General features: G+C 41.1%; 2 protein-coding genes across 4 annotated transcripts; one reads left to right on the top strand and one right to left on the bottom strand.

Annotated features, from left to right (window-relative positions):
• Positions 1–538: 538 nt before the first annotated feature.
• On the bottom strand, positions 539–10194 carry ccdc90b (coiled-coil domain containing 90B). 3 transcript variants are annotated; one of them, XM_080013373.1, is made up of 9 exons: positions 9767–10194; positions 6498–6617; positions 4815–4918; positions 4586–4687; positions 3328–3369; positions 3137–3208; positions 2956–3028; positions 1440–1554; positions 539–1233 (listed from the first exon to the last, which is right to left on the bottom strand). In XM_080013373.1, the coding sequence occupies exons 1-9, from the start codon at positions 9837–9839 to the stop codon at positions 1101–1103; spliced, it is 834 nt and encodes a 277-aa protein (XP_079869499.1). In that variant the 5' UTR covers positions 9840–10194; the 3' UTR covers positions 539–1100. The 3 variants fall into 3 exon arrangements, with proteins under 3 accessions (XP_079869499.1, XP_079869500.1, XP_079869501.1); XM_080013374.1 differs by having other exon boundaries at positions 2956–3009; XM_080013375.1 differs by lacking the exon at positions 6498–6617 and having other exon boundaries at positions 9767–10192.
• A 6276-nt stretch (positions 10195–16470) lies between these two features.
• Positions 16471–26027, top strand: alg8 (ALG8 alpha-1,3-glucosyltransferase). Its single transcript, XM_080014074.1, has 13 exons — positions 16471–16550; positions 16915–16993; positions 17105–17298; positions 18134–18243; positions 18543–18610; positions 19474–19600; positions 20935–21038; positions 21237–21357; positions 21701–21840; positions 23183–23322; positions 23521–23618; positions 23803–23875; positions 24517–26027. Exons 1-13 carry the CDS (start codon positions 16534–16536, stop codon positions 24746–24748), a joined length of 1503 nt encoding a protein of 500 aa, XP_079870200.1. The 5' UTR covers positions 16471–16533; the 3' UTR covers positions 24749–26027.
• Positions 26028–27003: the final 976 nt, after the last annotated feature.

The raw sequence follows: 27003 nt of genomic DNA, 5'->3' as shown, positions 1-27003 counted from the left end.
GGCTGCGTAGCCACAGAGCGGTCAGTGTCCATGCTGACCCCTGTTCACCCAGACAGCCCCTACAATGGGATGAATGAATCATTTTCTTCTCCATCATGTGGATGGTCGGGCTTAGGGTCCGATCCGATGGAGCATCTGTGGGATGTGCTGGAACAACAAGCCTGATCCATGGGGGCCCCACCCCCAAACTTCCAGGACTTACAAAGGATCTGCTGCTAACGTCTTGGTGCCAGATACCACAGGACACCTTCAGAGGTCTTGTGGAGTCCATGCCTCCACGGGTCAGAGCTGTTTTAGCAACACAAGGGGGAGCTACACAATTTTAGTGGTTATTAGTGGCGGTTTTAATGTTGTGGCTGATGGAACATACATATCACCAATTCACTGAAATAGTTTGTTTTGGTGCACAGTATGCTTGTATCCATGCTTTCAAATGACATGATTCATAAGGAAACCTCCATTCAAATAAATATTAAGCTCTCGAATGTGAAAGCATGTCATAAAATGTATGTTTGATAAAAAACAATGCTCAAACAAAAAATGTTTCTTCCAATATGTTGAAAGTGAATTTATTACACTGTGAAACTCAATTCTCTCAGTACTCTGATTTGCTTTGTTACTGCTGTAATAACTCACGTTTACAATCACTGTTTAGAAATAACCAGATTTACAGAAATGTCAAATATAAAAACATTTTGGTATACATTGGTCAAACTAAAACCGTACCATGACAAGATCAAAAGCAGGCAATCACTTAACCTTAGAAACAATTTGAAAGGAAATGGAAAACTGATAATTACTTATTCAGCAATTTTGGAACATGCGTCACTGAGGGCATAAAGGTGGAGGCATTCTTTAAAAGATTAAAAACCACCGCAGAACCAGTCCCAGAACGCCGTGACCAGAACACTCAATAAGAACTTTGTTTACTTCAGATTCTTCTTGTTGTTTGCGTCATGCCGTGCCACTGGGGGGCGCATAGTGGGTTCTGTGGCACCGATTTCCAGAGCGAGTTCCCGGAAACGGGGTAAAAAAATGAGAATAAAAAAAGCCGGCGGTGAAATAAGCACAACATGTATCTAAAGCAGGTGAAAGCCCCGTTATGAGGAATTACATATTTTCCCCCCTCTTTCTTTTAAGGAGGAACGCTGCTCGTTCTTCCGGACCGGCAGGATCGTCACCTCCATAGACGGTAGAAGCCCAAGCCGATGGCCAGGCAGGTAAACACAGACGCTGGGGAACAGGCCGAACACATCACATTGAACACGGAACAGTGGGGTTGGGACTAAATACAGGAAATACAATACAGAATATATACTAGATACAGAATACAAGAGTACAAGTTTCCTACTTGTATGAAAGAAAGAACGTAAACGTTAGGAAGCCCCGCCTCCTCTGTCCCTGTGACTCATTATTATTTTATCATAATTGATAATTACCTGCGAGGTAGCGAATGGTCTCCAGCTTCAGAGACTCCAGGAGGGTTTTTAGCGAGGCCACCTCCAAGTCCATCTTCCTGTTGACCTCCATGTTGTCGTGGTCGATGTCGGCTTTCTGCGCAACGTGACGCCACATTTGACAGAAAAGCCAAAAAAAGAACAGTGAGAAATCCGTATAAAGTATAAACCTGCCGTTGATATTGACTTAGCTATTCATTAGCTGTAGTCAGAAAAAGGTGGTGCAAGTATCCGAAATGACTTGAATTCCTTTCTAACATGACTTTTTAACATTTTGCTTGATGCACATGCTGGTTTTTTTTTTAACTTTGTGAATTTTGTATTTTTTCGGTATCTTTTTCAAATACGAAGTAACACAAGCCAAGTAAAAAGATAAACCAGAAAACATAAAAAGACTGACGGGCAAAGACTTTATTTTATATCAAAAAGTTCACAAAAAATAGATCTATACTTAGAATCTGCTCAGTGTGGAAGCCCATCTCTGCCTGGAGGAAAAAGAATCTAGAAAGCTTCAATAAAAAAATCTAAAGACATAACGAGTATCTCATAATTATGACTTACTAAGTCAATATTTGAGATTCTTAAGTCATATTTTTGAGATACTAAGTCAATGTTACTAAGTATCTGATAATTATCACTTACTAATTCATAATGAGATACTTAAGTCAATTATATTACGAGTTTGTATAGTTATAATAGTAAGTCAAAAGTATTTCATAATTATGACTTACTCATTAGATTTATCAAATCGATTTTTATTTTCCCATATGGTTCCAGTTGCTTTTGAATCAAAGTTGCGTCTTCAGCCACACCAGTTCTATTATTTCTACCCCAAACTTTCAACACTTGCTTCTTCGATTCAGCAATTAGGTAAAGAATTTAATTGTTTAATTGTAAAAGCCACATTTGAAATAGTGTTCAATGGGATCCATTTTCCAAATTCATTGACTGACCGGCTCCTAATGGCAGCGGTCCGCTAGGAACCAAATTGTTTATATATATATATATATATATAAAAATAAATAGGATCTTATAATTCTGAGTATCTTATAATTGGGACTTAAGTATCTCATAATTATGAGAAATAAAGTCTAAAGTTTGACCTAGCGAGTCAAAATTAGGACTTAGTGTCGCTTCATTTGGACTCCGTTAGTCATAATTACTGTATGAGATACTCATTAGATTGCTTCATTTCATTTTTTCTAATTCTTCATTTTATTTTTTCCTGGCAGAAATGCTCTTCCATTCCAGTCTCTTTGTTGCTCATATCCTTTTTTTTGGTTGTTTTGTTTTGTTTTGTTTTGTTTTGCTCTATCATGAGAATCACCATTTCTGGTCGGTCTGAATCCACGTTTCTTTTTTGGGCACCATCAAGTCATCCGTTCATTTTGTTACATTTTTTGAAGTTATTTTTCCCCACACAGCCACCCGGAGATGTATAACGTGTCATGCCATGGAGAGGGAGGAGCTTGAGGGGATGTTTTTTTCTGTGCTCTACCTTCCTGTGAAACTCTGTGGTCGTCTCCATCAGCTTCCTCTCCTGTTCTGTAAACTAGCAGATTGACGGGAAACTGGATTAAGCGAGAGAAACAGAAACGTGACGGCTAGAAATGCGACCAGTGTGTGTGTGTGTGTGTGTGTGTGTGTGTGTGTGTGTGTGTGTGTGTGTGTGTGGGCACCATGTCTGAGATCCTGCTCCTCTCCAGGTTGATGTCCAGCTTGGCCTCTGCCCGGATCTTCCGACTCTCCTCCTGACACGGAGAAGAACGTCAACGGAAAAAAGGCCTCTCCTCAAGTGGCGCCGCATTTGAAAAGGAAAGGACCGGGAAACGGGAAACGGGAGATGTGATTCGTGCGCTCGTGGTCTCACCGTCAGTCTGTTTTTCAGCTGATCCATTTCCCTCTTCATTTTCTGGAGGAGGAGCAGAGGGAACGAGGTTAGCTGCGGCTGTTTGCGATGCTTGAGCAGCGCATCGAGCTGACGGGTGTGGTCGACTGAATCCCAGGGACTTAAGGCTCGCTTCACACCGAATGCGTATCCGCATCCGACGGTCTATTGATAGTGAATACGGTGATATTCAACAGGAATAATAATTAATGTTAATAAAGTTATTTTATTATTATTTATTATTTTATATACGTGACTTATTTACTTTGTTTTAAGTCCGGTTGCAGAAAAAAAACAAAAAAAAAAAAACTCTACCGACGTCACTTCTGGCCGTAGTGTCAGAACGAAACTCGTCACATGAGTTTTTGGGATTCAGCGTGAAGTAGGCTTGAATGTGCCAACTGCGTTCTTATAATCTATATATCAGTGTTGGGCCTAAATAGTTGTTTTTTGTTTGTTTTTTTTACTTAAAATTTTATCTGAACTTCAATTGTCCAAAGTTAGTTGTAGGCCAAACATACAGTAGCACAGGGGGGGGGGAAGTTAAACAGACAGAGAGAGGAAATTGCAGGGTCAGCAACAGCTTACATGAAAAAATAGGCAATAATAATAAAACCACGGAATAAAAAATAGAATAAAGAAAATGGAAATATGGAAAAATGTGGCGATATACAAAATGTAAATATGACAATATACACTAAACCTAATGATAAATAAACAAAATATAACCTAAAAATTAAATAAAAATAGAAGCGACCAACAAAAATAAAAGGGGAAAAATAATAAACACCAGTTTATTTTAGTGAGTGCACTAGGTGGAACAAGCAGAGGGACAGCATGTCATTACAAGGGCTCCTCTCCTGTGTGTGTGTAGAGATGGGGGTTTTACCTGTCAACCAATCAACGAGCAACAGGTATGCAGCCACACTGATCCTGGGCCCAAATTCCTAGACCCAGGACAGATGTGGCTGCTCAAACCACGCCACCCCCACACCACACCCATGAAATAAACCTAACAGGGAACCAGAGATTAACTGTAAATTAAAAAAAAAAAGATAATCAATTGACAATAAACCTTATGACACAACATGAACTATAAGCCTAAAAAAAGGAACAAAAAAAAAAAAAAACAATAGAAAAATGGATTCGCGTCCATCCAAATAAAATATATTTGGAAGTTTAGATGTTATTTAAAGGACAAGTTGAAAGACTCAGTGGGTTCAAAAAGTTTTTGTTTTACCTCGTTCTCAGATCGCAGGTTGGAAAACTCACTCTTCTCCAGGATCACCATGTCCTTCCTGATGGAGTCCAGGTGAGCCATGATCTGCTGCAGAGCGATCTCCTGATGGGGAACGAAAACAAAACACCTGAATAGGACTGACTTCATAGGGAAGAAGGGAGGGAGGGTGTGTGTACAGTGTATATATATATATATACTGTATTATATGCATGTGTGCTCAGTGTCCTGCCTGATGTGAAGATGTCACCATGTCCTTGTAGACTATGTCCATGTTCGCGATCGTCAAAGTCACCAGGGCCGACGTGATGAGCTCCGCTTGACTCTTTTCAAATCCTGAGAGAGAAAAAAGTTACGATTCTTCCACTCATCCGAAACTACGACTGGAAGCGACTTTCAAATTTGTTTTCTTTTTGGAATCGGGCTTAAAACTAAGTAAATAACACGTATATAAATAATGATGTTATTAATGTTAATTATTATTAACGTCGGATGTCACCATATTCACTATCAAATCCTACTATATAACATATAAGTGAATTGTGCGTATTTTCCATTTTTATACTATATTTTTATGCTATACGAAGGGAGTTCTCATTCATACAACATGGTAAATGTCCAGATCAAACTACGTGCTGTTGTACTGGAAAAAAAGCAGCTCTCTCACATTCCCGGACATATTTAGTGATGCAAAACCCAGGCGCCGTTCATCCAGCGACAGATGTGGATACACATTCGGTGTGAAGCATGCATGCCTATGACTCCATTCAACATTTTTACATTTCATGCAGGTTAACTACAGTTTCCTAAGGGTACTTTCTTTTAATTTTCTCAATGCAATAAAGAAATAAAACATTTAAAAGGATGACAAAAGGCTAAAGTTTAATGACTGTGTCAATCATAGTTTCACTGTGATCTAATCTACAGTATATACACTGATCAGCCACAACATTCAAAGCACCACTAATAAACACTAATATTGTGTAGCTCTACAAGCTGCAATAACAGCTCTGACCCGTGGAGGCATGGACTCCACAAGACCTCTGAAGGTGTCTTGTGGTATCTGCCACCAAGACGTTAGCAGCAGATCCTTTAAGTCCTGGAAGTTGCGAGGTGGGGCCCCCATGTATTGGGCTTCTTGTCCCAGCACATCCCGCTCCATCGGATCGGACCCTGACCCCGCCCATCCACATGATGTAGAAGAAAACGTGATTCATCAGACCAGGCCACCTTCTTCCATTGCTCCATGGTCCAGTTCTGACGCTCACGTGCCCATTGTGGCACTTTCAGCGGTGGACAGGGATCAGCATGGACACTCTGACCTTGTCTGCAGCTACACAGCCCCATACGCAGCAAGCTGTGTCACACTGTGTGTTCTGACACCTTTCTATCACAGCAGCATTAACTTTTTCACCAAATGTTCCACTAGTAGCCACAATTTTCCACTTGACTCCCCATGTACATCAATGAGCCTTGGGCACCCATTACCCTGTCACGGTTCACTGGTTGTCCTTCCTTGGACCACTTTTAGTAGGTACTAACCACTGCATACCGGGAACACCCCACAACACCTGCCGTTTTGGAGATGCTCTGACCCAGTCGTCTAGCCATCACAATTTGGTCCTTGTCAAAGTGGCTCAGATCCTGACGCTTGCCCATTTTTCCTGCTTCCAACACATCAACTTCAAGAACTGACTGTTCACTTGCTGCCTTATACATCCCACCTCTTGACAGGTGCCATTGGAACGAGATGATCAATGTTATTCACTTCACCTGTCAGAGGTTTTAATGTTGTGGCTGATCAGTGTATATGGACAAGTGGGGTTCGTTGCCTGATGCCCATCAACTCGAGTAGAATCACTCTTTATTTTTATTTATTTATTTATTTTTTGTTATAAAATGGACATCATCCCACCGCTGCTCTCCAGCTCTTTGACCATGGCATGGGAGTCGAATGTCAGTTTCCTTTGCTCCAAAGGGGTCAGCTCCACTTTCCTGACATTGAAAGTGGCCACAGGAGCACCGGCATGAAAATCTGTGAGACGGGCAAAGGTGTCAATAGTACTCTTGGTATCCTGATAGGGAGATCAATAGTAGTCCATATCAGAATAAGGGCCACAGTGGTAACCTGTTCAAAAACTCGTGAGCAAAGTTGATTGGGTTAAAAACCACAACAAAACGAAAAAAGTTGCCTTTCCACCCTAACAGGCGGGGTTCCACAGACAATATGGTTCAGAAAGGTTACTAATCAAGTCTTTCCACAGGGTTCCATACATTACATTATAAGACCTTCTGTCAGAAGCAGAATCAGTTTTTATTCCACCAGGTACATTTACATATACTAGGAATTTGGTTTGGTGCATTACGCTGCAGACCTTCAACATAATTGTTGTTATATAGGCTGTAAATAAAGCTATATTACTAATACCAAAGGCTATAAATAAAGCTATATTACTAATACCAAAGGCTATAAATAAAGCTATATTACTAATTGTATGTGACAAATAACTTCTTGAACTTGAACTAAAGGCTATAAATAAAGCTATATTACCAATACTAATGGCTATAAATAAAGCTTTATTACTAATACCAAAGGCTATAAATAAAGCTATATTACCAATACCAAAGGCTATAAATAAAGCTATATTACCAATACTAATGGCTATAAATAAAGCTATATTACCAATACTAATGGCTATAAATAAAGCTATATTACCAATACTAATGGCTATAAATAAAGCTATATTACTAATACCAAAGGCTATAAATAAAGCTATATTACTAATACCAAAGGCTATAAATAAAGCTATATTACTAATTGTATGTCACAAATAACTTCTTGAACTTGAAATAAAGGCTATAAATAAAGCTATATTACTAATTGTATGTCACAAATAACTTCTTGAACTTGAAATAAAGGCTATAAATAAAGCTATATTACCAATACTAATGGCTATAAATAAAGCTATATTACCAATACTAATGGCTATAAATAAAGCTTTATTACTAATACCAAAGGCTGTAAATAAAGCTATATAACAAATACTAAAGGCTGTAAATAAAGTTATATAACAAATACTAAAGGCTGTAAATAAAGTTATATAACAAATACTAAAGGCTGTAAATAAAACTATACAACAAATACTAAAGGCTGTAAATAAAGCTATATAACAAATACTAAAGGCTGTAAATAAAGCTATATAACAAATACTAAAGGCTGTAAATAATGCTATATAACAAATACTAAAGGCTGTAAATAAAGCTATATAACAAATACTAAAGGCTGTAAATAAAGCTATATAACAAATACTAAGGCTGTAAATAAAGCTATATAACAAATACTAAAGGCTGTAAATAAAGCTATATAACAAATACTAAAGGCTGTAAATAACGCCAGATAATAAATACTAAAGGCTGTAAATAAAACTATATAACAAATACTAAAGGCTGTAAATAAAGCTATATAACAAACACTAAAGGCTGTAAATAAAACGATATAACAAATACTAAAGGCTGTAAATAAAGCTATATAACAAATACTAAAGGCTGTAAATAAAGCTATATAACAAATACTAAAGGCTGTAAATAAAACTATATAACAAATACTAAAGGCTGTAAATGAAGCTATATAACAAATACTAAAGGCTGTAAATAAAGCTATATAACAAATACTAAAGGCTGTAAATAAAGCTATATAACAAATACTAAAGGCTGTAAATAAAACTATATAACAAATACTAAAGGCTGTAAATGAAGCTATATAACAAATACTAAAGGCTGTAAATAAAGCTATATAACAAATACTAAAGGCTGTAAATAAAGCTATATAACAAATACTAAAGGCTGTAAATAAAGCTATATAACAAATACTAAAGGCTGTAAATAAAACTATATAACAAATACTAAAGGCTGTAAATAAAACTATATAACAAATACTAAAGGCTGTAAATAAAACTATATAACAAATACTAAAGGCTGTAAATAAAGTTATATAACAAATACTAAAGGCTGTAAATAAAACTATATAACAAATACTAAAGGCTGTAAATAAAGTTATATAACAAATACTAAAGGCTGTAAATAAAGCTATATAACAAACACTAAAGGCTGTAAATAAAGCTATATAAAAAATACTAAAGGCTGTAAATAAAACTATATAACAAATACTAAAGGCTGTAAATAAAACTATATAACAAATACTAAAGGCTGTAAATAAAACTATATAACAAATACTAAAGGCTGTAAATAAAGCTATATAACAAACACTAAAGGCTGTAAATAAAACGATATAACAAATACTAAAGGCTGTAAATAAAGCTATATAACAAATACTAAAGGCTGTAAATAAAGCTATATAACAAATACTAAAGGCTGTAAATAAAACTATATAACAAATACTAAAGGCTGTAAATGAAGCTATATAACAAATACTAAAGGCTGTAAATAAAGCTATATAACAAATACTAAAGGCTGTAAATAAAGCTATATAACAAATACTAAAGGCTGTAAATAAAGCTATATAACAAATACTAAAGGCTGTAAATAAAACTATATAACAAATACTAAAGGCTGTAAATAAAACTATATAACAAATACTAAAGGCTGTAAATAAAACTATATAACAAATACTAAAGGCTGTAAATAAAGTTATATAACAAATACTAAAGGCTGTAAATAAAACTATATAACAAATACTAAAGGCTGTAAATAAAGTTATATAACAAATACTAAAGGCTGTAAATAAAGCTATATAACAAACACTAAAGGCTGTAAATAAAGCTATATAACAAATACTAAAGGCTGTAAATAAAGCTATATAACAAATACTAAAGGCTGTAAATAAAGCTATATAACAAATACTAAAGGCTGTAAATAAAGTTGTATTACTAAAACTTTAGCTTGAAAGTCGGAAAAAAAAATGGAGAATAAAATTAATGATGAAATAAAACTGAATTGAAAAAAAGTGAAGTAAAGTTTTTTTTTTCCCAATGAAAAGTAAACAATTGTCAAATAGCCAGAAAAAACACAGAAAGTCAGGTATATTCAATATTCAAACATACAAAATGCGACAGTATGCACGGGATATATTTTTACATCGGGCATAGATTATAAATGTGAATTATAACTCTGCGCTAAGCCGCCTATTGACTTTTCCCCGAAATGACGAGTCAGTCAACGACTCACCCTTCAGTGTCAGGGCCATCCGGGAGCCGTACGGCGGGCGGCTCCGCGTCACGGAGCGCAGCAGGGCGTTCATTTTGTCGGCGCGCCTCGATGCTCCGCTCGCCGCGCTGGTCGTTCACAGGGGCCGCTGCTGCGCGGCCATACGCGGCGCAGTCCTCCCGCACCTCGGTTCGACGGAGCCTGGTGAACGGGCGCAGCGGCGACGGAGGGGGCTCCCGGCGGGGTTGCCAGTTCACGCGAACACTCTCCGACACCTTGCGTGCCCGTGAACCGTTGGGGAAACGACGCTTCTGCTACATAAACGGCAGTGTTGGTTTTGTTGTTGTTGTTGTTTTTGGTGTTGTTGTTGTTGTTGTTTTCTGGGCACGACAGCCCCGAAACGTCCGTCTCGGGTTTCCAACGCTATCACCCCTGCAACGTAGCCAAGGTGGCGGAGAAACCGCGAGACTGGCAACCCTGGTTATCGCGCTGCGTTCTTTTGAAATCGGAACTCGGACAAAGTCCGCTCGGGCCCCATTTCACAGAGACCACTCTATAGTTGTATGTGACGCCAGCACACGTTTTGAAGCCGGCGCGGTTTGTAAGGTCGCCAGAAAACAAACAAAAAAAAACAAAGAAACAAACAAAAAACAAAAAAACAAAACAATCAGAGGCGATGGAACACCTTCCGCTATCTGCTCGTTAGCGTTTTCAAAATCCCCGTCGCGATGTGAAACTGCCGCTCCAACGTGTGGGGGTATGTGTGGCTATGTCAGACTAGGTCACCGATGATGAAGTCATGTGTCTTTGTTTGTTTGTTTGTTTGTTTGTTTTTTTTTTTACCAGTAAAAGTCCGATCACACAGCCGACATACGTCAATCACTGTTTTAATATGGCTTTTTTGTTTTTGCAGGGACTTAGCCTTTTTAATGGCAGGGCTCGCCTCCCCACGTGCAAAGGTTCCAAGTGCTTCCTCTTCTTCTTTTACGTCTTAACGGCAGCTTGCGTCCTACATGTCGCACTATTGCCACCTCATGGAGCTGGTGAGCTCCTACAATGTCCAATCTGTCAGATCTTCCCCGCCGGGAGGCTGACCAAGCACCTTCTGCCTTGTACCCTTCCACCACGCTGCAGTGTCCTCTTCTCTCTCCTCTGTGAACCCTGATCTTTCCATTTTCTTCCATCCCGCTCCCAACAAGCGCATGCCCTAGAGTCGCTGCTTCCTGGCAAGGATCGCACAGAGCGGCCGGACGCGGCGCTTTATTGTGAAGTGTCCTTGTTCAACACCACTGTGTCCTGTTCTTAACCCAGCCGTGGTTGTCTCCTCTTTCCCACTTCCTCCTCTACTTCTCACAACACCGAGTCTACTTTGAATGCAATGTGAATGTTTTCCTCGTACCTCCCCGTCCCGGTGCTTCTGCCGCTCTTTGTCCATTTCCTTCCGTGCCACGCCCTTTCCCTATGGTTTTGGGAGCCTAATACGTGTGTCTATGTTTTCTTCTTTTAACCGCCTGCGTGGCTAGTTTGTCCACTCCTTCCTGACCCGGAATGCCTGTGTGGGCAGGAACCCAAATGAATATGACCTCAGCACCTTGTTTCCTTATCACTGATACACGTTCCCACCTTTTTTTCCACTATTTTTCGAGGGCACCGCCGCCGCGTCCTGGGCTTAGCGCTGCCCAAAACGATTGTGATTGGTTTAAAAAAACAAAACAAAAAAACAAAAGAGCGCCCCCATACCGGAATGACAGTGGGTTGAGCCAGACCTTTCTCCAGCGCTAAAACCAAGTCTGGAGGTAAGCTCCGGCTAGGGGAGACGAGTAAAAGGGGACAACCCAAATTAGGATCACACATTTCCAGGTTTAATTGCGATGCTGCATTAGATCATGCACTCCATTGGATCGTAATTATGCTGTGACCCAACAACAATTGACATCCCCTTCCCTTTACCAAGGCCAAATATTTGTGCTTCTGAGCAACTAGACAAAAAGCCACGAAGCGACCACGTCGTTTCGATAATTTCAGACTCGCAAACGAGTGAGCATGCGGTTGCCATTGTCACTACCGGATCTGTTCTGGGCATGTGCAGTCTGTCACTTTACGACAACGAAGACGGACGCGTGGTACAGGTCGCCGGTACCGCACATGCGTCTCCAACCTTTTATTATTAGGGGCTCCAACCCTATTGTTTTTGCTTGGATTTTTATTATTGTTAATTTTCTTGCCATTTTCCGGGCTAAAAGTATATGAAACACCTGCCTGTGGACGACCTGTAGGATGAGCGGAGCACAGCTTTTTGTTACACAGAACCGCCACCAACCCCCTCTTTGGAGAACTATCTGACCTTGTTTTGGTCTTTAAACAGCTTATCATCATTACTACTCCAAGAGGGGGGTCTCCACGGGTGAGACAAATAAACATAGAACCTAACCAACATGCACATGGAAAAACATAAACATAGAAACATCCGACAACAACATGTATTGACAAAACAGAAGGAATTAAGTTGAGGAAAACTGAAAAAACGATTGGGCACGTGGCCTCTTCCTGTGATAGTTATGGCAGTAAATGAGGGAGAGAAGGATGTGATCAGGTGTGTGTGTGTGTGTGTGTGTGTGTGTGTGTGTGTGTGTGTGTGTGTGTTCGTGCGCGATGTGTCCACTGGTGAGTTTACTGGACTAGTCCCAGTTGGTTCTGTTGTATGATGTAGGCATTATATTGTAGCCCCTCAAAGCAGCGGAAAGGGCCACGAAGCCACCCCTGAGTCCCACGGCCGTACAGAAGAACGGAGAAAGAGAGCTTTCCTGAGTTCTTCTACAGAAAGGGGTTGATCTAATGTGGTAATCTACTCTGTGGATAGTTTAGGGAGCTTCATATCATCAAGGAATGAGTCAATGTTTGATATATTTGATTCATTATCTGAGTGATACAGCTTATTATAAAAGTCTCTGAATATTGAATATTTTAATGAGGGGTGTGTTATCCTGCCCTGTGGATCTTTGATGGCTGTAATAAGTGTTTTCTTTCTCTATCATGTTTCAATTTATTGGCGAGAAATGTACCTGATTTGTCATTGAATTCAAAATAATCGGTTCTGGACCGTGGTAAAGTTGTTTCGATATTCTGATACTCGACAGACATTCATCCGGACCTCACAGGGAAGAGCGACTGATCGCGTGAGGTGCAGCTTCCCGGACAGCGGCAGCGCTGAGAGTCGGTCCCTGTTTCAATTGCGTATTTGGGACCATACAAATGACATAACCCAATTTTAAGAATTGAATAGCTTTTCTGTCATGTCACTTAGGACACCCAATCTAGGCCTATATAGCACTAGGACACAGACAACATGTTGCACAGCATTTCAATTTCAAAGTAAAAGTTCCTGCTTTTCTTAAATTTCATTTCTTAAACTATGTGATTCCCAGATTCATTTTTTTTCAATGGTGTGTCTTTCCCTGTGTATTGTTTATGTGATTTCTATGAAAGCTAGTAAATGGAATTGTTCCCCTTTAAATAACTTAAACTCCCCAATGTCTTTCCTGCAGAGCCTTGGCCTCTCCCGGGTTGTTTAGCCTCCACACAGATTGCAATGCTGCCCAGCACACAAATCCGACCGAAAGGCTCAGTACGGCGCGATCAAAACAGTTTTCTGAATGTCACCAGTTCTGATCTTTCCGCCATGCAGCACCTCCATGCACAAAGGTGTGAGAAAAATTCCCTGAAGATCACCGGAGACCACAGCCATCCAAGCGTTGACTCTACTCTGTCTGTCTCTACTCTGCTGCTATCTGACCATCAACAGGATCATGGGTCGCTTGTTCTTAACCAGGAGGTACACTTCAAAAGACGCGGGAACAAAAGATGTTCGAACCACCGGAGAACATGTCCCAGAACAATGTCAGCAGGATACTCAGTAAGAACTCCATAAGAACTCGACAGCGAGAGGTGTTGAGAGTGGGTTTGCTTTAAATGAGGAGAAGGAAAAAGGAAAGAAATGTGGAATCAAACTCATGTCATTTATCGACAGTACCCATTTTTCCTCAAATAGCGTCCCGGATCTTATATTTACCTCAACTGCCGTCTGGGTGCCGTGCTCGCTCAAAAATAAATACATCTCAAATAAACTTGCATTCTTTTTTGTTTTGGAGACACGGGACACTCAGTAGGCCGGAGATCGCTCTCGCTCCGTTACGCAATCCACCGTCCTGATCCACGGCGGAACGTCCCTCGGGTTTAAAAATGTTTGTATCACACGAGTATGAAACTAAGGAAAACAATCGATCTTAAACAAAACACAGTAAAACCGGAACATGCGCACAGCCAATGGCAGCGTCACACCATCCCCAGCGTGAGGAGATGAGGTGTGGCGTGTTGGCGTGTAACATGTGGGTGCACACGCTCCACGACGCCTAAAAAGCAGCTGGGACAATAGATGTTTATTGAAATGGTTCAAATGTTGTAAATGTACATTTTTTCTTCCGGTCTGACATGGAAATAACTTTGAACACACCGCCCTTCTAAGAGGGTTTAGGTCACATTAAAATAAACATACCCGGGAGGGGGGTGGAGTTCTCAGTTTTACCCTGCGTGGTCCACTCAAAGTGTTTCAGTACGTAAGCAGTGAGAGTTTCAGTTCTTCTATTTAAATGTGAATCTCTTTGTCTCTTCCATCTGGATCCCAAGGGATCACAAAATATATGTTTAAATCCACTCTGCTTTAAATGTGGTTTTCCCAAATGCTTCCAGCCATCTGTAATATTCTTAAACCACACAATAATAACTGCCTAATAGATTTTTTACAATTTATTATTATTTATTTTTTGACAAAGCGAATGCACGCCAGCGCGCACTGACTAAACATGTTGACACTGCAGCCACCAGGGAGCAGCGTCCCGACCCCGGTGTTTTGCCAAATTGATCCGTTTTAGAATCCCTTATTCATTTTGGTTCGGCACTTTTTCTTGATTAAAAATGTACCTTAACCCCTGTGTACTTCTTCTTCTGCATCAGCCCCCGCGCAGACACTAACATCTGATATAACATGAAAGATCGGCTTTAAAGTTCCGTCAGCGCGTCTGCGTTGGGCGGACTTCGCTCAAACAGACGCTGTTTCTCCAATGTGTTTCTTCTTCTGATCCATTGATTTGTGTTTTTGTTTTTGTGTCCCTGGTCACTTGAGGTGGTGGGGATACTTTTTGTTATTTTTTATAAATGTTTATCCGTATCGGTGGTTTGCTGGCGGACCCCGCCACCAACAATGGAAAACAACATATGGAGGAAGACACGACAAACACAAATACTTATAATTACTGAATGGCTGTTTGTTAGAAAGAATAAATCATTATGTATTGTCGTTATTGAAGTCAACATTTTAGAACATTTTATTCGGCTTTTTGGATTCTTTCCCAGAGTCAGACAATTCCGGTTTCAGTTAAAACTTTATATCGCACATGTGGTTTATACTGATTCCAATAGCACAAAAAAGTGGAAGAGTAATCAATGAACAACAAATCAATGAATAAATAAAGGAAATAAATACATATTAGTGATAGAGCGAGTACAATGGACGAATGTGAGAGGTGAAATATGTTTCCGCTGTGTGTTGTTCTTACAGAACTTTCAGGACTTCTAGGATTTCTGGAACCTCCAGGACTTTCAGAACTTCCAGGACTTTTATAACTTCCAGGCCTGCTAGAACTTTCAACTTCCAGGACTTCCAGGACTTCTAGAATTTCTGGAACCTCCGGGGCTTTCAGAAGTTCCAGGACCTCTAGAACTTCCAGAACCTGCAGGACTTCTGGGACTTCTTGAACTTCAAGGACTTCCAGAACTTCCAGGGCTTCTAGAACTTCAAGGACTTCCAGGAACTCGAACGATCTTCACTTTCAACTCATCTCCCGTATCGACTGGAGCTATTAAGGCTCCATTCGACTTCATGGAAAAGAAGAGAGATTATTACTGTTTATTTTGGACAGTTGTCTGACATTGAAATCAATAATGACTTGCCAATGTTGTATTGTTAATTGTTGATTTTAAGGTCCAATCAGTTTTTAGGTAAGGATTATTTTTCACGTTTATTGTAATGTATTTTTATTATTTTATATATATATATATATAAATAAAAAATATACACATATGCGAGTATATAAGCATAGGAAAGCATAGGAAATCAGTTGCTAAGCGTGTGACAGCATCCCCAGGTCGTTGGCGCCATGACAGTGACATAATGAAATAATGTTAACATAACAAACATGACTCATCTCAGTGACTCAACATGATGACATCTGGTAAATATAATATCAAATAAATATACGTAAATAATAATAAAAAAATAAATAAAAATAAATAAATAAATAAATAATAATAATAATAATAATAATAATAATAATAATAATAATAATGAAATAATAAAAAAGACAACATTTAACTTAACACATTATTTAACTAATTTCTGTTTTTTGTTTATATAATATTATAGTATTACATCCTTGGCTTCCAGCTTAATTTGGAATTTTGGTTTTGGAGAGAAAACAGTCCTATTTTTTTTTCCTCCAGAATCGAAACGTGAGCTGTGAGCTATTGAAATTAATGTTTCACTGTCTCTTCATTTTTATATAATCGAATTTTCTATCAATATCCACGGTTAGGGAAGGTTATTAAAAAACTAAAAAAACAAAGATACAGCGTTTGTTTACAAAGCCGATGACGTATGTGTCATGGCGGCGCCCGTAGCGGACGGCTGGAGCTGGTTCCCAGTGCTCGCACTCGGCGTTTCTTTCCTGAAGTGTATGTTCATCAGTGCATAGTGAGTGGAAGTTCATTTGTTGGTTGTTGGAAAAACAATGGCAGGGCAATGGCGCTTTCGTTTGACGAAACGTTCGACGAAAAGTACACGAGGACGTCAGTTAGCTCGTCGGCTATCACAGGTTCAATGCTAATGATACTTAATAATATTATTTTACATTTTAAAACCGACCTGTGTACATACGAGCTAATAGCTCGTGTTATGGGTTCTGTTAAATCTGATGTAACAAATGCTTTCACGTGTAGTACCTTTAATGACATATTTAGAGCAGGTACTTACTGGTATATACTTTTACTTAAGTATAAATGTCAGGTGTGCTAATTGGACCCCAGTGTTTTTATTCCAAAATGGCGTCTTCCACCAGTCATTCGACGGACTTTGAAGTGCACAGGAACTGGCTGGCCATCACGCACAGTCTGCCGGTGTCCAAGTGGTACCACGAGGTCTGTGTTCAACATAATACATCACGTTCGGTGACAGTGACAATTAACAAGATGAGCTCCACCTGCAGTATGTCGCTCATCCCCTCTCCCCCATCTACCCCCTGTGTACAGAACACGTCAGAGTGGACCCTGGACTACCCGCCCCTGTTTGCCTGGTTCGAGTATGGCCTGTCTCATGTGGCTCGCCACTTTGACCGGGACATGCTGGCTGTGGGGAATCTGAACTACGCCAGTCCGCCCGCAGTTCTCTTCCAGCGGCTGTCGGTTATCTTCACTGATGTTGTGTTCATCTACGCGGTCAAAGAGTGAGCCCGGATCCAGTCAAAGTTTTTTCATGTGTCTAGCTCAGTCAGATAGATAGATACTTTACTCAACCATGAAAGGCAATCGCAATGTCCCAGCAGCTCACATTAAAAAACAATAGGCAGTAATAATTATAAAAAAAGAAAAATATACACCGATCAGCCACAACATGAAAACCAGTGACAGGTGAAGTGAATAACATGGATGATCTTGTTCCAATGACACCTGTCAAGGGGTGGGATATATTAGGCAGCAAGTGAACAGTCAGCGCTTGAAGTTGATGTGTTGGAAGCAGGAAGAATTTGTCAAGCGTTAGGATCTGAGTGACTTTGACAAGGTCCAAATTGTGATAAGCCTGGTCTGATGAATCACATTTTCTTCTCCATCATGTGGATGGGCGGGGTTAGGGGTCCGATCTGATGGAGCATCTGTGGGATGCGCTGGAACAACAAGCCAGATCCATGGGGGCCCCACCTCACAACTTAAAGGATCTGCTGCTAACCTCTTGGTGCCAGATACCACAGGACACCTTCAGAGGTCTTGTGGAGTCCATGCCTCCACGGGTCAGAGCTGTTTTGGCGGCATGAGGGGGAGCTACACAATATTAGTGGTTATTTGTGGTGGTTTTAATGTTGTGGCTTATTGCGATGGAGAAGATTAAATGGTTTGTCTGAATGAGAAATCGACCCGACGGTTCGTAAAAAAATCTAAAATGTAACAAGCTAATTTGGGATGCAGGGAAAACAATGGATTATGGACATTGGACTCTTGATCTTCCAGGGATTTTTTTTCTGACCTTTCGACAGAAATTCAATCATGCCTTACGACCCCTCTCAGATGCTGCTGCACTGTGCGAGATGAGCGGGGCTCCAAGGACCTCCTGAGGCGTCCACATTTCGTCCTGGCCGTTCTCCTGCTGTGGAACTTTGGCCTTCTTGTCGTGGATCGTATCCTCCCATCAGCAAACTGCCTGGCGTCAGGAAAGTTATGTTTTCATGCATTTTTTTTTTTTTAATTTTTGTACACCAGAGGACCACTCTTGTCTTTCTAAAGGCACAATCCAAAGCCATTTTAATGTCAAAACATGCCATAATAGTCTGTCCTAAGGTGAGACTAAATGTATGGTATTTGTTCAAACAATGCTTTTAAATCAGGTCTTTCAACACTAATTCCAGGTTAAGGTCACATAGAAAATTAATATTTGTTCGGACTATCCAAATGTTCATCCTCCTGAGACTCCTTGCAGATATTCATTTCCAGTACAATGGATTCCTGTTTGGCGTTCTCCTTCTTTCAGTGGCAAGACATTTACAGGTTAGTCTGACTCACAGGATGTAGGTTTTTGGTATAAAGCCTGCGACTATTTCAGTCGGCATTCTCCTCCCGTTCCGCTATCTACGTGTTACCGTTTTCAAAGTCCCTGTCGCTACGTGAAACAAAAACAACAACAACAACAACAACCTCCGAGCTAGCAACCTACTCGCCGAAAATGGCAAGTTTCCACATAGACGACATTCATATTTTACTGTTTTATGTGCCTCTTTTTGTGGGGATTTATCCATTTTAATGCCAGGGCTCGCCTCCCCATGGTCAAAGGATCCACCAAACCAAGTTCCCACTCGACACTATTTTTAAGGGCACTGTCGCTGCATCCTGGGCTTAGCGCCGCCCTATACGATTGTGATTTGTTTAAAAAAAATACAAACAAGGCAGAGCATTTCTTTCCCCTATACCAGAATGAAAGTGTGTGCCAGACCTTCCTCCAGCGCTTGCACATTGCTAAAAACAAAATGGGAGATGGGTCTGGCTATGGGAGACTATTTACAGGTATGTCCCAAAATGGTCTTAAACTACAGTACTAGGTGGGCTGAGAAGGTCTGTCTCAAGCGCGTCTCAAACTAGAAAAGGTTAGGGATGGCTTGTTGAACTTGTGAAAAAATATTTTGGCCAGTTTTTACCTCAGCATTGAAGATGGCTCTACATGGGACTGCTCTATAGAACTAGCATCTGTTGACACCCGGGCGCATTTCTCAAAGCCAGTGTTGGACGCTTTCAAGGGAGGATATGCTGACGCGTTTGCCTTGCTCGGGTTCTGTCTGAAATGTCCGGACGATTCAAGCCGACAGCCCTCCTTCGCCAAGCTCACTTGTCTCTCCATTCCCACTCCATATTTTCAGTCCAGGCACCTGGAGGGGGCGCTGCTTTTCGCCGTCCTGTTGAACCTGAAGCACATCTACCTGTACGTGGCCCCCGCTTATGGCATCTACCTCCTCAGGAGCTACTGCGTCTCTCAGGATAGGGCAGGTATGAAAAACTATCTTTTGGATATTTAGCCTCCGCAGTCATCCAGTCATCTGAGCTCATGGATGATAGATATGTTTATGAAACCACTCTGGAATTTGTGAGGAATGTGACACCATCACTAGGGAGCAGTGCCTGCACTACAAGGCAACTGTAAAATGACCTGGTAGTCCTTGACCATTATATGACCATGCAGACCAGTTATTGGACCCAGTTTTTATTTTTATTTTTTTATTGAACCTTTAGTTTACCAGGTGAGTCTCATTGGGATCACAAACCTCTTTTTCAAGAGAGACCTGGCCAGGAAAGCAGCATAAAACAAGATACAGTAGTCAAGGTTACAGAGACGACACAAAAAGGACTATAAGCACTACTAAACATGCATGCAGGAACCTCCGGTTAAAGCATAAAACAACTACAACAAAACCAAAAGACACTGCCTAAAACTGTTTAATTCTAAGTCCTTTAAATTCCAACAAATTGTCTGTAAGAAATAAAATCCATTAGTTTCAAGTCCTCCTCCAGAGAGTTCCAAATGGAAGGGGCAGCATAGTTAAAACCATCTTTTCCCATTTCCATCAGGACACAAGGAACCAACATTAACTGGAAATCCTGAGATTGTAGAGCCTGTGACCCTCCCACAAGAAGTCCGCACTCTACTATTATCCATTATGGCTTCATGATTTTTTGAGACCTTTGACTGATGAACTGAGAATTCTACTGGGTTTTTTTCTCCTACCCATGAACCTGCAATTTGGGCCCTGGCTATTCGGCCTCTTTGGAACTCTTTTTAAGTTAGTTAGTGAAGTACTAAGAGCATGTTAGGGTGACAAATTCAAGGAAAAACCATCCAAACATATCAAATGTGGGTTCCATACAGGTGCAGTGCCTGTTACAACCCGGCAATGTTCTGTGGCATGTATCAAAATGCTGGGCAGGCCCTGTTGACCTTGACCATGACTTTGGATATGGATGGCAAGAAGAAAAAATGCAAGGGATTAAGAAAGAGGGTTCTTATTGTTATTGGGGAGTGGATGGCAGGAGCTTCAGGTACAAAGACTGCCCTACTGGCGAGTGTTCTAATAGGACCAGTGATTAAAAGGACATCTGCGTTAACATCCCTGGGAAAGACATCAGCAAATAGGCTCAGAAAGTCACCATATCGCAACCCAATTGGACACCAATGGAGCTTGCCGGTGGCTCAATGCCTCACTAGGACACTTTATGCTGTTTTTTCCCTCAAATTTGTATATTATACTGTATATTTCCAGCCATAGTTTTTCCCACTAGAGCTGCAATACCACCTTGCTGTTGCTGGGTGTGTGTTCTTGTCGCAGATGGTTCACCGAGATGGAGGAGCTTCAGTCCCCTGCGTCTCCTCGCTCTGGGAGCCATCGTCATCTCTGTATGCGCGGTGTCCTTTGGCCCCTTCATAGCCATGGTAAGGCTCCCGCTCGTTTCCGTGGCCCTGTTTACACGAGCATGGCCCGAGCCTATTCCTTGCACGGTGCTTTGAGATGTCTATTCACAATATAATACAGAAAGAAATGTTCAAATGAATATATAAAACCCAGTGTTGTATGTAATGGTTTACTTTACAGGTAGTGCAGTAGCTGTGTGTTGTGTTGTTTTCTTCCAGGGTCAGCTCCCACAGGTTCTGTCCAGGCTCTTTCCCTTCAAGAGGGGTCTGTGTCACGCTTATTGGGCCCCCAACATCTGGGCCCTCTACAACATACTGGACAAGGCCCTCGTTGTGCTGGGTGAGGCCCTGCTGATTTCTCTTTCCCACCGCTTTAAATTATTTACCGAATTAAAAAGCCGCTGGTTGGGGATAATGACATGATACTGAGAACGTTGCAATTACCTCTCTCACTTTTCACCAAGTTTCAATTTGTTCAAATGGGACAACCGCTGCAGCCTGAAAGGTGTCCTCGATGAAAACAGGACCATCATACCCGTTGGACTAAAAAACACACGCGGTTCCACAACTGAAACGTCCAATCAGACTAACTGAATTTATCATTTGTATCAGACAATGTAATACAAATTATACACGATAAAGGGTGTAGCATGCATCTATGTATTTGTCTGCTTTTCTCTCAGGCCTGCGTCTGAATATGCTGGATGTGGACGGTCTTCCCAAAGCATCCATGACAGGTGGACTGGTGCAGGAGTTCCAGCACGCCGTCCTCCCCTCCGTGTCGCCCTCCATCGCACTCGTCTGCACACTGATCTCCATCTTGGTGAGCTCTGACGAAACCAACTGGCCGATCTAAAGAGAGGGGAATACACCTCTAGGGTTTTGTCGTCGTTGTTATAATACTCCAAATGGATCAGTGGAATCTTTCTTAAAAAGTACAAAATGTGTTTAGACAAAACATTTTTATATTTTTCAGTAGACTCCACCTGTTAACACTAGAACAGCTGCTTTTTTTTAAATTTCAGTAATCAGGTCAAAGCGAGCCAAATAAAAACACAGGAACCGTGAGCATAAATGAGTAAACGTATGAATAAGTTAATAAGGCATTATAAATATGTTATTATAGGTCAGGCTTTAAATGCAGCACAAAATAAAAAAATATCTAGAGCATTCCCTGCTCAGTTTCTTTATCCACCAAGGGGCTTGGGCTGGAAAAGGCTGACGACGGCATTTCAATTACAAATTCAAATCGGCCAGATTTTAAAACCAAATGCCAGTAATGTATTGTATCACCGCCGCTCAGGCATTCTAGACCCACCCTTCTCATTATTACATACGCAACTGGGATAATGGGAAGTGGATCAATTATTTAATGTGGTGTCAGATTTGTGTTGGTTTTTTATTTATTTTACTTTTTAAACCTGTACTATCATCATGCTGTGCATACAACACGGAGTATCTGTGCCATTGCATCTTGGACAGAGTAAATCTGCAAGTGGAGTTGAACTTCTCAACCCTCAATGCAACTCTTTATTCATTCTTAAATCATCAAGAACTGCTGCAATAACGCTGTCCTGTGGACGGCCTGTAGGATGACAAGAGCACAGTTTTTTGTTACACAGAACCACCACCAATCCCCCTCTTTGGAGAACTGTCTTACCATGTTCGGGTCTATAAACAGCTAATCATCATTACTACTCCAAGAGAAAGAAGAAAACAAAAGTAGAAACAAACAACATGTACCTAAAAGAATGTAAACATAGAAACCTTAGATGACAACATGTATCGACAAAACATAATTGATTAATTCCTGGAAAATTGGAACAGCGATTCGGCTTGTGGCATCTTCCTGTGATAGCTATAGCAGTAAAGGAGGTGTGTGTGTGTGTGTGTGTGTGTGTGTGTGTGTGTGTGTGTGTGTGTGTGTGTGTGTGTGTGTGTGTGTGTGTGTGTGTGTGTGTGTGTGTGTGTGTGTGTGTGTGTGTGTGTGTGTGTGTGTGCGCGTGTCACATGTCTCAATTTGTTCTGGTATATGAGGTCAGAATTCTATTGTGGCGCAGCGGATAAGGCCCTACGGCCGCCCCTGCAGCCTTTTAGACGTCCCGCTCAAAGGCGAGGCCCGCCATTCTGCAACCCGGCCAGATAGTAACTCTGTGTTCCTCCAGCCCGCGGTGGTGACTTTGTGGTTGAGGCCCCGAGGGCCACGGGGTTTCCTGCGCTGCCTGGTGCTGTGCGCTCTGAGCTCCTTCATGTTCGGCTGGCACGTCCACGAGAAGGCCATCCTCATAGCCATCCTTCCACTCAGGTAGCGTGGAATCCCCATCCGTCTCACGTCATAAGGGCTGGATCAGAGCTGGTGGTTAGTGTGTCGTAATAAGTAGTTCATTGATAAAGACTTCACTGCCATGTACGCAGGTGTGATACGTAAAACAATAAAAGCTGCAGAAGAAGACAGAAGCTATTCATGTCCTACACATATCCTGTTTTGCCTGCCTTCATGTAGCATCCTAGCAGTTGAAAGCAGAGAGGATGCTGGGATCTTCCTGGTTCTAGCCACTACAGGGCATTACTCCTTGTTTCCGCTTCTCTTCACGCCAGCAGGTAAGACCTGCGGCCATTTTCGCTTAGTTTATGGCATTAAAGAAAAAGGTCAGCAAGTCTTAACGCCTGTAGCTGTCGATGGGGAATAAATGTCTTAAGTTAGTCGTTACTGGGCTAAAATAGTGCTGAATACCTAAAAAAATGTTAATGTGTTGGGTTACTTAATGCTGTCCTGTTGGTTTAGAGCTTCCTGTCAAAGTCCTGCTGATGCTGTTGTTCACCATCTACTCCTTGACCGCTCTGAGGAAGCTCTTCGGGTAAGTGAGCCCTCGTCCACAATTTATGTTCCCTGTTACAGAACCAATATCCGGCCTGTCGACCCAGCCCGGTAAACCTGGCACAAAACCAGTAGCTCTGAATCCACTTCCACTGACATTTATTTTGCGTATACATGTCTCAGAAAAACAAAGAGGAACCCTGTTAGTAGTTCAATGTCAGATGCAACTCATCAGTGTATTGGGTTTTATTGCTCCTCAATTTTTATTATATAAGTAAAGATGAGATTATTACTCAGCGTGTATATGTTCAGCATACACTCATCGGTTCATTTATATACCTATACTCTATAAATTAAAAAAAACTCTTTGAGTCACAATAAAGCTGTTTCACAGACGGGGTTTAATAAAAATGTATCGAATGCCTTTTTGAGATGTTGCTTAATTTAAGATGAATGAGTTGTATACTAGGAAGTCTTGAGAGCTTGAGAGGGCATCTCTCAGTCCACTGTCCTTCATTTTTGTGAACATTGTAATGCTCCACCACTTCTCGTGCAGCGGCATTATTTACTGTCCCGAAAAGTTAACGTAAATACTAATGGCAATTTCAAATGAAGATTTTCCCCAAAAAGGTCTCTTATAACTTTACCTCATGCAGAGCTCTCCAATCATGCTTGTCACAGTGCTAAAGGTCCCCTGCTCCGGCCTCTGGAAGCCGTCTACCTCCTGGGGCTGGTTCCAGTGGGGCTCCTCTGTGAGGTCTTCTACCCGCTGTCGCCCTGGCAGAAGACGCTGCCCTTCGTTCCCCTGCTGGTGACATCGGTGTACTGCGCCCTGGGCGTGTCCTACTCCTTCGTCCGGCTGTACGCCTCCCTGCTGAGTCAGGAGGCCGTGGAGAAACACAAACAGCTGTGAGGCACCTGGCGGTGGGCCTGCGAGGGGCCAAGGTGAAGTTACCCCCAACGGGTGGTCATTCAGTCAGTACCATCTTTACCTGAATCTCAACGTCGACTCCAGAGTGGAGCATGGGTGCAATCATGTCACTTTAAAATGTGTATATAACTGTGAAGCTTAAGATGACAAAGCGAGAGAGGTGGGCGAGAGAGTCATGTCTACTTACAGCGTTTGATGGACTTCAATGGTTAAATGGAGAGTTCTCACCTTCTGGGGTAGATGGATGGATGGATGGTGGTGGCAATGGTATTATTTTCGTAACAGCTTTATCAGGTTGACAAAACAAACCAAATTTTGTCTTCTTTAATTTTTTTATTGTCAATATTGTTGGAGACACAGTCTTATCTGCTGGCCACAGAAAAGCCCAAAAAGTTGTACCAGATGTCCTTCAAGTAACTTGAAAGATTATCCAGAAACAGCCGGTCGCAGGACAGAGAGGAGGCCCGGCCGCATCTGCGGACTATCTCCCAGGGGAGTTGGCCCTGGTGTGAAATACATTTTGTGAGGTACATGTTCAAACTTTTTTATATGATATTTTCATAGATTTATTATTATTAGTTATTTTTTTCATGCGTGTGTGTGTGTCCCTCTACACCTTACTTTTCCATTGAACCTGTGCTGTACTGCAATTAGTCAAATGCATAGCTTTGTGCAAATCGATGCAAAGGGACAGGAGAGTACAAACTGAATTAATAATCATGATTCAAAGAAATATTCATTATTGACATACTTCCATACCTTTCTTAAAAAATGGTGACCAGCTCTGTTTAATAGTGTCAAAGATTGAGGATCGTCCCATGAATAATCCTGTGGACCAAAATGTCAAACTTTTTTTTTTTTTTTTTCTCTATTCAGAAATAAAGTAAATGAAATGCAGTCTATAAATAAGTCTTGTTTGTATCGAAGTAGGCTCGTTAAAAAGTAGTATTGAACATGGAGTTAACGTGTTTTTTTATTATTATTTTTTTAAACCTAGCCCTTCAACTCATCCACCGCACACAATTATGAACTTGGAGACGGTAGATTCTTTAAAAACTTTATTGTTAAGGCAACACGAAGCACAATTGGTTAAATCCGATGTTCAGTTCGACAAAATTACACTGTTACATTGATCTGAGTCTTCAAAAGAGCTATATTGCACAATAAGAATATTCCTAATATTCCGAGATGGTTCCTTTTTCGCGTATGCCTTTTCAAGTTCAGAACAGCCCCGTATCACTGTTGATCCCGTCGCCAAATAAAGTACGAGAAATAATGATTGAAATCTTGGTCTCGTGTCAAAATCATTTCTACTTACTTTTTTTTTTTTTTTTTTAAGAAAAAAAAAAAAATCCAGCCTTGATTAGTATCAAATTTCTGTTTTGGGGAACTGGCCCCACTGTCGGGCCATCAAGGAATCAAGGTCGTGGTGGTGCCGCCGGGGGCGTCGTCGTGGAAGATAAAAAGGGAACCCTCCATGCTTTATCCTATAAAAGAAGTCCATGCTGCCCTGTTGAGTTATATACGCTTCTACCAAGCTAAACCAGGATCCAAAATCTGAATATGTCCAGCAAAATTATGGAAGAAGGGGGTTGGAAATATAGATCATTAAAAGGTCAGTGTGTCTCAAAACTCTTGGCGGGAATTTTGGTCACTTGAGATCATGTTGTCCACCACTCACAACATCATTTTACCAGACTAATTGGATTTGAATAGCTTTGTCAATGTTTTTTTTTGTTTTTTTTTCTCCTTTCCGATCAAATTTAATCGGTTTTCCAAGCCTTGATTGTTTCAAGTTCATCCAATTAGATTTTATTCAGCTTCATTTTTTATTTTTTTATTTTTTGGAGCCCGCAGTGGAACTATTGCAGAGATGAACATAGAGCTGACCTCTACAAAGAACAGAAACCGTGGCGATGGAGCCGGGGGGAGGAGACACCGGAGTGATCATGTTAATTCCATTACCAGCGGTAACAAGGCAACGGAATGATCTCATCTGATCTGCCCACCCTCCCTCCCTCCCTACCTCCCTCCCTCCCTCCCTGCTCGGAGGAACTTGGACAACACCCAGTGGAGGGGTGAAGCACCTTAAACGTCTCGTCCCTCAGCCCATGCAGGACCGCGCGCCTGTGAGGCGCAAAAAATTTTGGAGGATTTTGTCGAGGTGTCAGGTTACGTAACCGGCCACCACCATGCCGCTCATGTAACTCATGACGTATAGTGGTGAACTGAGTATG

The sequence above is a fragment of the Zeus faber genome, assembly GCF_960531495.2.
Source record: "Zeus faber genome assembly, chromosome: 14".
In the NCBI taxonomy this organism is placed as follows: Eukaryota; Metazoa; Chordata; class Actinopteri; order Zeiformes; family Zeidae; genus Zeus; species Zeus faber.
This window is presented reverse-complemented; position numbering and strand designations above follow the sequence as displayed.